The 10,806-nt window shown below is 47.0% G+C and overlaps 1 protein-coding gene across 1 annotated transcript; it reads right to left on the bottom strand.

Annotated features, from left to right (window-relative positions):
• Nucleotides 1-1,564: 1,564 nt before the first annotated feature.
• On the bottom strand, nucleotides 1,565-10,783 carry syt4 (synaptotagmin IV). Its single transcript, XM_056442833.1, has 5 exons — nucleotides 10,508-10,783; nucleotides 7,112-7,740; nucleotides 6,713-7,036; nucleotides 2,879-2,999; nucleotides 1,565-2,028 (listed from the first exon to the last, which is right to left on the bottom strand). Exons 1-5 carry the CDS (start codon nucleotides 10,539-10,541, stop codon nucleotides 1,706-1,708), a joined length of 1,431 nt encoding a protein of 476 aa, XP_056298808.1. The 5' UTR covers nucleotides 10,542-10,783; the 3' UTR covers nucleotides 1,565-1,705.
• Nucleotides 10,784-10,806: the final 23 nt, after the last annotated feature.

Below are 10,806 nucleotides of genomic sequence, written 5' to 3'. Positions count from 1 at the left end.
GGAGAAGGTTTTTAAAAATAATTTTTGGTCTTATTTTTTACTCTATTACATTTTGTGACATGTTTCGCTGAGCATGAAAAAGGAAGACGGGCTGACAGAGAGTATAATTCGTGCGTCTGTTTGAGGAGAAATCGTTTACATGCCAGCTCGTCGGGAGATGAAGAGGAACGGGGGGGGGGACGTTGCACACGTCTATTTTAAATTGCTTTAAGGTTTGACAGCGGGGGTTTGGAAATAGAAAGCAGTCTCAAAGCGCTCTCAAAGTCCCAGGCCTGAACCACTGAGTGACAGAACGGCGTCTCGAGAGGCTTCACTCACAAACAGATGATGTCACCGAGTGTAAGAGGTGCGAGAGAGAGGAAGAGAGAGAGAGATAGAGAGAGAGAGCTGAACCAGGTGTCCTACTTCCCCGAACCACTTAGCTGATATTACATTCTGACATGGTGACTTCATCCTGGAGCACTTAGCCACTCAGCAATTATTACCTCATCAGACTTGGAAGGGGCCCGATGATGTCATCCCCAGGGTGCTGAATATGGGGACAGACAGACGTCAATGGACACACTTTGTAATATTAAAGAAAGAAAGATCTAATAAGGGATTATGTGTGTGTGAAATGAAGCAATATTTAAAAGTGCTTAGCCGTAACTTATTCTATTAACCTAAAAGACACACACACACACACACTCACAGACCCGTGAAATAAAAACGTCAAACTCAGGGTTTCTTTTTTCTCAGAACTTGCCATATTTTATAAGTAAGGTACATACATTTACACTTCAGCTGTCTTTGTGCTCACAGTAAGGGGGGAGACAAAACACCTACAGTAAACATGTGGCTCACACACGCACGCACACACACACACACACACACACACACACACACACACACACACACACACACACACACACACACACACACACACACACACACACACAGTCACTCCAGTTCCAGCACTCTCACATCGAACACACACACATCAATGCATCCACAGTTAACTGCCCCCAGTGCACTCCGTCTGTTCCAGTCTCAAACCACCTAATTTAGGCTTTCTTGTCCTTAATAAGTAATCATATATGAAATACCACTTGTACTTACAAAACACGTTCAACAACTCAACCATAAGAGTACAAAACAAGAACATGAATAAAAACAATCTACATCTTTTATGAAGGAAACATTCTCGATATAAAATAAACTTTAATAATCCACTTTACAGCATTGTCAGATGTTCATTCTGGTTTTCACCCGATGGTCCGGGGTTCCTATTTATGAAGGGAAGAGCCGGAGGAAAGAGAAGAAGAGGGAGCAGAGGAAGAAGAAAAGAAGAGTAATAGCGACATAGAAGACATTCTGCACTGCACACGGCTACGGTGATAACTGGTTGTTGCTATGGAGATGATGTTGCGTTCTACAGGGTGATTTTGTTCTTCTTCCGGTGACGGTCTTTGGGATAAAAAAAAGAAAATCATAAAGCTACAGGATTCTCTTTGTCATGCCGCGCGCTCGCCTGCCGAAACCCCGATATCGTCAAAGATGAGCAATCGAATGATTGATTGAAGGATGACATCACTTCAAATGACCCCCCCCCGACCCCCCTCCCCCCATCGCCCTCACTGAAAGTCCAATGGGTGCTGGCCACCTCGCCCGTCTTCATGCCATCCCTCTCGCGGTCGGACCAGATCAGACGTGGAGGGTCGGCGTCCTAATCCTCCGACAAGCCGTGCCACTTGGCTATCTGGCGACGCGGGTGCTCGCAGATCTCCCTCCAGTGGTCGCCGGGCGTGCCCGCCGCCGCCGTTCCCAGCACCAGGCGGCCGAGGACGGCGTTGGGGCAGCGCGAGTCGCCCGTGTCCGAGTCCAGCAGCAGCAGCTCCACGCTGGTGTCCCTCAGGGCCTCGCTGGAGGAGGGCAGGTCGAAGACGAAGAGCTCGTTGAAGACGGGGTTGGGGGAGCACTTCTTCACGTGGGTCTTCTTCTTGCACACGCGCTTCTTTCCCTGGTACATGTTCACCTTGACGTACGGGTCTAGAAGGATAACAAAAGCAGGTGGACAACGTGAGGACGAAAGCAATACCCGATTAAACGCACGGTCAATATCCCTGCAGCCGGTTGCAGAAAGGCTTATTGTTCCTCCGGATCAATACGGTCATCGACAGAGCGGAAGTGATGCATGTTGGGACAAGAGGGGCTGGCTGTGGACACGCGGGGAGGGTGTGCCTGTCACTGAAGTGCTCTCCATCACATCCTGATCAGATTACTGCAGCGCGGTGCCGCTGTCATTACGCCGTCATTACGGGGTCGCAGCCACCAAAGTGGTCCAGGCTGCCGGGCAGGAGGAAGAGGAAGAGGAAGAGGAAGATGACCTCATCCGTTTACGGTTACGTGACGGAAGTGTGTGCACACGGTCAGCGCTGAACCCATTGAGCAAAATGATTATGGCTCGTGTTACGTACTGTTAATGTTTTATTACTTATTTTAATGTGCTGTACTGTAGCTTTGCATTGTGTGTATTGTGTGTTCTTGTTACCACATTAACTGTTGAAGTGTGTCTTATCCTGGACTGTTTGTTATTGTTTTATGTTTGTTATTGTTTTATGTTTTTTTATTGTTTTATGTTTATTATTGTGTTTGTTTGTTATTGTGTTTGTATATTTACATTTTATGTTTGTTGTTGTTTCATGTTTGTTATTGTTTTATGTTTGTTATGGTCTCTCAAGGGTCTAGAGATGCACATTAATTGTGTAGCTACAATCTGGTACGGTGCATCAAATGGATGTTTTAACTGTACATGGTCAATCTTAAATAAAGATAACCATAATAATAATAATAATAATAAAAATAAAAATAATAATAATTATTATTATTGTGCATGTACCTGTCGGTCCATTGTTGTCAGTCTTGGGAAGGTGGCGAGCTTTGAGCACGACCACGGTCAGAGAGTTGGTGGTGGACTGGTAACACAGGGAGAGCAGCAGCTCGCCTCGGCCCGAGGACTTCTGTGGAGAGACGGGGAGGGGGGGGGGGGCATGTGGTTGTTAGCATGTTGTTGCACGAAGCCAAAACCGTTGCCTCATTACGCATCGACATTCACATTTTACGATTAAACAAAGTAAAATGACAAAAGTGATGCATACGTGTATTCAGTAACACCTAATGGGGTGTAACTACTATCTAAGCTTAGCAGCTCATTAGCGACTATCGACAACACTGTGGTGAAACCTGAAGCTGCTTGTGCTGCCGATGGAGTCGATGCCGACGAATTAAATAATCATCAAATAACCTCACCACGTGTGCGTCGTGCTCTCGTGTTTGAACAAGAAGTTCCCTCTTATGATACACATGCACGTCTGTGTGCATTTCCTCAGAGGGTTTGACGCCTCGGATGCTGCGATCGCGCCTAATGGGACGTGACGTGTCGGCAAATTGGTTGCCGTGGCAACACGAAGTACAGTACACGGACCGAGACAACATCTTTACCTGACCTGATGTGAAGGTCTGTGTTTCTATACTGTTCCTCTTGGTTAGATTTATTATAGATGAGAGAACAAGCGACACACACACACACACACACACACACACACACACACACACACACACACACACACACACACTGCTCTATTCTGACGTTTTTGTCATCCTCCAGGGTGAAAACAGGGCGATGGCCACGCTGCTGTATCGATTCTCTGCTACACACACGTACACAGGCACACACACACACACACACACACACACACACACACACACACACACACACACACACACACACACACACACACACACACACACACACACACACACACACACACACACACGGAGAGCCACCACCCTGTACGCCAAAGGGCTGCTTCTAACTCAGCCAAAGACAACTCTCTAGTGCACATCGTGTACTTGGAGATATTTAACACTAGATGTAATAAAGATGAGTAAATCTTAATTATTCTCTTAATTACTCTGTAAAGTCTTGTTGAAAAGACATAAAAAAAAGGCTGTTTGCACTTGTATTTAAATGATCTTTCTAATGCAGAATAAGTAGTGTGTTCTATTTAAATAAAGGAAAACACTTGGAATACGTGCAGCTGAACCACAGTTAAAGTTGCCGAGCCATTTTCTCTTTTCATCTGCCGACACAACAGCGACCAGAGGAAGAGTCCCACTGCAAAGCGTCGCTTTCTAATGAGTGCACTAAAACGCATTCACACACAGCCGACCCCGCCCTGCAGCAGAGGGTTATGAGACGCCTCTCCTGGGACCCCGTTGAGAAATGGAATTGGAAAACAACCCCAATATGGCGAGTCTAGACCAGAACGTAGTTTAAGAAATAGCATCCTCTTGATGTTAAAAACACATTAAAAAACAGAGGAAACTTAGCTGAGGGTGATGAACATTTTATATGTCTCAGTCCCGTTACCCGGTACTTCTCCAGAGTACTATATTGCCTTAGAGGTCTTTAAAGATATTGCAGATAACTCACATTCCTCCTGGGAAGGACACACATATCCACCCGGTGGCCACAGTGCTCCCATTAAAGCCGAGTACAATATCAGTCCACACATCTATAATTACATAGATATCATCTCCCATTCCACCTGCAAATGGACCGATGCTCATGTTCAGCCAAAACCACCTCGTACCAATCTATAGAGTGGCTCTGGATTCTGGACCGCAGACCTTTGGATAAGCTATGATCTTACAATCCACCGTTTAAATTCCCATGTATCTAATTTCTGCGAACATCCCCATGCACACTCCTCATTTCACCCACAATGCCTCAGGCTGAGCCGTGGCTCTGGTGAATCATAGACCGTATCCACCATTGCCTGTTCCTTTACGGGAATGCGGTACATCGAACCCTGGAGGGCGTCGGAGAGCCGGCAACCGGAATTACCTGTCCGACTTCCATCAACGAGCACTCCCTCCGGACGTGTCCGAGCTGCCCGCACCGCCACCACTCGGGGAGGAAGAGTCGCCGGTGGATCGGGGAGCTGAGGGAGGGGTGTCGAACAAGGAGCCGGTATGGGCAACGACGGGATCTGCGGAGGGGCGGGCGTCGGCCGGGCTGAAGCCGGCGCGCGACCGCCGTCCCCCCGGCTGCTGGGATGGTTGACCTCAGCCCGGGTGATGTCGGCGCCCAGCGCCGTAGGGTAGTGGCAGCGTACCCACGCTGACGTTTGGACCTCGTTGATCCTCCGCCGTTGGTCCACCGTGACTGCTTTACGCACGTCCGCGTAACTACGCCTGGCTTTCGGGGGCAGCCCCAGGGCCGCTGTCTCTGCCTCCCCGGCCAGAAGAGGCAAAAGCCGGACCGCCCACTCCGATCTCGGCCAGCGGCACGCCCACGCCACGGCCTCGAAGGAGTCCAAGAAGGACTGCACGTCATCTGCTGCAGTCATCCTGGGTAAGACCGGCAATGCAGCGGGTTGTTCCAGGACTCGGGCCTGGTCCAGGGCGTGGTCCTGGTCCTGGAGCATCCCCAGGGACTGCCTGTTCGTCTCCACCTGGTCCCTTTGCATGGCCGCCGTCCCCCCCAGCATCAGCCTCTACGCAACGATCGTCCGGGTCGTCATATCTGGGTGTTGCTCGTTGTTCTCCAGGCGTTCGGCGCCGGTGTGACCCTCCTCGGTTACCGCCGCGGGTCTCTCGCGGCACAATGAAGGCAGCGCACTCGAGTGGCGTTCCTCAAATCCTTTTATGATGACGCGTTCTGCACAGGCCTTGGAGCGTCTCTACCCTGCTCTCCTTCTCCCTCCGTTCCTCCCTCACGACTCGAGTTTATATATCGGAGATCTAAGATCCGGGACGGCTGAGGCTAATCACACCTCTTCCCGGCACCGGTCCCTGGACCACTCCCCCTCACTCAGTCCACTCTGCAGCTGAGCCCAACCACGCCACCACAATGACGTTCCTCTAAGAGGAACAACGGCCCTCATGAGCTTGAGTAGATTTGTGGTCCTCACGGTTGCCCGGATCAGCCCGTGGATCCATAACGGTGCGGTGTGGTTATCACTCCATCTATTTAATACACGACTGGGAATGTTAAAATGTCCACGTGTTTCCCTTTTAAATCGACCCGTTCCTGTATCACTGTTATAATTGTCTTCGAAATAACCATCATTATAATTTTTTGATGGTTTGCTAAGTGGAAGGTATTTTTAGAGGAAACGATACTGTAATAATCAGCTAATCAGGAATAACGTGAAATCAGCAGAAATGGATAGTATAGAAAAACTGATATAATTAAGACTTTAAAGCAGTTGAAGCTCATGAATACATGAAACACCGGGATGGATTCAGTGAAAGTGAATCGCTTTATTGCATTTGCAAAGTGTGTTACTTAGATTAAAATGTAAAACTTTCATTCAAAGTGCATTTTGTGCCATTAAACTTAATTAAAACTTGAATGCAGGATGAGAGATTTCACAGGAAAGGTGAGTTAGAGAAAACTCCATGATTAAAATATCATTACATTTTAATAGATCAATGGCTTCAAGGATAATTATGTACCGATATATCATTCATATCATATAAGTAGAAGCACTTTTGTTGCAATTAGAGAAATTACGAGTCATTATTGGACCACTTTTGCGATTTGTTATATAATCTAAATATATGGCATGAATTCAAACCCAAAGAATGAATAAAATGGATAACCAGTTTTAAAAACCTGAAATAAATCGTGAATTCAAGTGGTTGGAACTGTTCCAGATCTCACCTTGACGTTCTTCTTGATGATCTCTCGGCTCATCAGGACACGCCCCTCCGATAGGTCGATTCCGGACAAGGGTACGAGGGTCTCTCCGATGACCTCATCGCGGGAGAACCTATCGAAGCTCAGCACCATGAAGTGTAGGGACAACTCCGACACTCGGGCGAGCGGGATCCCGTAGAAGCTGAAGGTCTCGTCGAAGGCGGGGTCCAGAGTCTTCCTCAGCACTCGAGTCTTCACGCGGTGCTTTTTCTCCGGCAGCAGGGTCAGCTTGATGTAAGGGTCGGAGGTCAGCGACTGCTCATCGGTCGGAGTCAGGCCATGGGCTTCCTGGAGCCAAGTGAAATCAATCAATCAGACGAGAACGGGTGAAACCACACACGACTTCAGACCACCACTCTGTACCTTGATATGGACGATGAACGCCTTCTTCTCTGGCTGGTACTCCAGGGAGAAGTGGAGGGTCCCGAGTCCGCCCTCCCTCTCCTCTACCTGGGGCTTGTCCACAGCCGGGGTGGGCGCCTGGCTGGAGAGGGTGCTGGATGGCGAGGGGAGATCCCGGCGGTCCATCACCCCGGGTTGGGTGAACCCCGCATGGGGAGAGGGCGGCTCCAGGTCCGGGGAGCTGCGCACCTTCTGGTTGTGGTGATGAAAGGGTTTGGTGGTGAAGTTTCCGTTCAGATCCCGTTTCTCCAGATCCAGATGCAGAGACTGCCGAGAACCGCTCGGACTCTGGGCCGGTTTCCCGTCGCCGGTCGGACTCATCGGCGCCGCCGTGTGGCAGTTTCCGTTAACATCGGTTTTACCGGCGTCGGTGGTCGCCGCGGCGGCGGCTTGCGCGGCGGCAAACTTCTTCTTGCCGCTCAGGCTCTCCGGGTAGATGTCGACCCCTTTGAGCATGTGCACAAACTTATAGGGAGGGGTCTTCTGGGATTTGCCGTTTTTACGCTGGCAACAGATCCACGCAAAGGCCGACACGGTGAAGACGAGGCCGAAGACGCTCACCACAGCGACGCCGACTGGCACCGCTACGACTACGGAGGAGACAATAACTCTCATTAAACATGTCTGACCACACACCTCGACACACACGGTGGGACGAGCACAATAAACCGTTAAAGACCAACAACTACTGTTCTCATCAACAGATTTAATTCTTTCTCTCAATTTAAATCTTTTGTGAGAGTGACTGACGCAGGCGGCAGCCTCGATGAAGATGAAGAGAAGGCAATCTGTTCAGCCCTGAGGAGGCACCATGGCACTGAGTTCATAATCCAAACACAGCAACAGGAAACAGGAGGAGGAAATAATGAACTGATGGGAAAAACCTCCTAAACCCACTGTTGGAGCTATTTATTTTGACATTTTTATTTAGTTTTATTGTAAACTAATATTGTTTAATTGCCTATTTAGGTTATATTTTGATATTTTAGAAGACATTTTTTTCCATGATATTTTTAGTTTAGTTTATTCATTGTGATTGTTGTTTAAATATATTTAGTTGTAGGATTGGTTCTCTGGTTGGGTAACACTGTGGTTATATGGAGGTGTGGGCAGCTTCAGGACCAGCATGCACCGGGGTGGACGATGGTTTTTTACCAGCACACGAGAGGCAGTGTCAACATTTAGTTTGTTCTTTTTGTTTGTTTAGTAAATAAATTATAAGAATAATGACATACGGACATGGACATTACTTTCTTTTGGCTGCGTCAACTCAAACCCCCCACGGTGGCAATTTGATTTATAGTTTAATTTGATTTATTTGGACACGTGGCCACTGCACCCACCATGCAGAGGATTTCTTGAAGGATGGTTTCTAAAACTGTCTGAACGCAGCAGAAGAACATAGACAATAACAAAACCTCAGCTTCAACATATCTTCTTCTTATTTTCTCTTTTACAAGCGGGTCAATGACATGCAGACCTGTAATGTAAACAAGTTAGGAGATATATATGTTGACGGGTGACTAGAGACGTCAGGATCCTTCTGCTCGATACAGAGAAACACAAGCTTGAGTATCAGATTCTTGCAAATGATGTAATGTTTTGTGCAAAGCATCATGGTATTCATACACTCTGTCATGCTCCTTGAATGTGTTTTAACTCTAATCTGTCCTTCTGGTCACATGACATCTATTCATCTGTCCATCCTGGAGAGGGACCCTCCTCTGTTGCTCTCCTGAAGGTTTATTTCCTTTATTTGCTCAGTGAAAGTTTTTTTCTTCTATTTTTTGAGTTTTTCCTAATCCGATGTGAGGTCAAAGGTCAGGGATGTCTATGTGTCAAGACTGTAAAGCCCTCTGAGGCTAATCCGTAATTTGTGATATTGGGCAATACAAAATAAACTGAATTACTTGAATGGTTCACTCTGATATCTCAACTGCAGCATATTAGCCAAGAAAGGTGTGATAGGCCCTGTGTTATCTTCATTTATATGCCGGCTACATTTTCTTTCTTTCATACACTTCAGGGACCTAATCCCTGTTAAATGTCTCTTTTGTCTTTTATAACATCGCTACAACGTTACAATGGAGACATACTGTATCACGGGGATGTTTGCCACTCGGTGCGATGGTTCTTTGATTTGAGGTCTTGAACTGTGAGTCAACAGCATCACGCTGCCTGCTCATGGAGTCAGAGGTAATAGTTGTATTTCAACGGAGGGAATGTGCACCATTTCCAGCCAAGAGGGCGTCCCAGTGGAAAAGCACAGAGAGAGAGAGAGGGGCATAATATCTCTGATGTAGGCCACTTGTCACGTGAATCATTTTCATCTGTGGAGTTCACTTCTATTTAATCATCATTATTTCACATCACACATTTGCACTTCACATTTTCAGTGATTCTGAAGCCAAAATATATATTTTCCTACTTATTTTCCTGTTCCTGCTTCGCTTCTCAGCTGCTATTTATAATCATAGAGGCCAATATGATATTATTCCAGAGGTTATTATGCTTACATATGTATTTCAAGAGCATGTAGGTGTCAATTTTCATGTGAAAGCTGTCGGCGTCGAATGGATTTGAAATGAATAACCTAAAGGGACGGCCTCTAAAAAAGGAGGGACAGTGAGCTTATTTCAATTTCAGATCACAGCACTTGTACATAATGTGTTCTCTGTTTTCTTTTCAATCATATTTCAAGCTAACTTGCTGGATGGAGAGGTTTTCAAGGCAAAAACAAAAGACAGATGGACGTGGGGAAGGGAGGGCGGTGAGGGAGCTGCTCCAACCGAGAGGAAATAAAGGAAACAAAAAGATGCTTTCCAGGCTTCACCTGTGCTTTAGTAAAACCTACTGGACTCAAGTCCAATCATAATAATAATAATAATAATAATAATAATAATAATAAATGGACTGATCTAATATTAATGTTGTAAAACATGTCACCTGCTCCCTATTGGTTGGTTGTCCTGATGATTTGCTGTTACCTTTAAGCTAGCTGTAAAATGGAGGCTGGAGGTTTTTCCAAAACACAAGGGGGGGTCCGGGGAGAGGGGGGGGCATCATATGTTGGACACCCTTAGACACACCCCTGGACAACACATCGGACCAAGCCATTCATTTTAATTAACTTAGTATGTTTCCATAAAATGAGCTAAGAATTTTTTTTAAACAACAAAATAGTGCAGGAATCAAAATGAAACACAGTTTCCCCTCTGAAAACGATAAAGATGCTAAAACTTAGTGACGCGTAATGATTAACTCTGTACTTTTGGAAGATGAACACGCCCAAATCCACAACCAACATTGCACATTAACAACATTACCAGTTCAACGCATCACACCGGCCTCACTCACCGAGCTGAGCCCCCTCCTCCACCATGGGAGCCATGGTCGCTGTCCGAGGTGCTGAAGACGGTCCCTCTTGTCTCCTCTCGTCTCCTCTCGTCTTCTCTTTGGCGGTGGACTCGCTCTCCTGGTGACGGGGCGCGGGTAAATCTCCACAGAGTCTCGGCTTTGATTACGTTTAATAATGAAGAGGGTTTCCTTCAGGCTTCAATAATTCAAAAGGAAGCCTTGTTTTCCCAGAGAGAAGGGTGGAGGAGGCTGCTCCGTCCTCACGCTGCTGCTGCGACTCGGTGATGCGAGAGTGTCTC

This window comes from Pseudoliparis swirei, chromosome 21, assembly GCF_029220125.1.
Source record: "Pseudoliparis swirei isolate HS2019 ecotype Mariana Trench chromosome 21, NWPU_hadal_v1, whole genome shotgun sequence".
Lineage (NCBI taxonomy): Eukaryota > Metazoa > Chordata > Actinopteri > Perciformes > Liparidae > Pseudoliparis > Pseudoliparis swirei.
This window is presented reverse-complemented; position numbering and strand designations above follow the sequence as displayed.

Bases quoted from the DNA above. Each gene is read 5' to 3' on its own strand.
- syt4 (XM_056442833.1), bottom strand. From the start codon at position 10,541: ATGGCTCCCATGGTGGAGGAGGGGGCTCAGCTCG. The intron at 7,741-10,507 runs GTGAGTGAGGCC...TCTCCTCCGTAG, and splicing joins GGAGGAGGGGGCTCAGCTCG to TCGTAGCGGTGCCAGTCGGC. The intron at 7,037-7,111 runs GTACAGAGTGGT...ACTTGGCTCCAG, and splicing joins CGTTCATCGTCCATATCAAG to GAAGCCCATGGCCTGACTCC.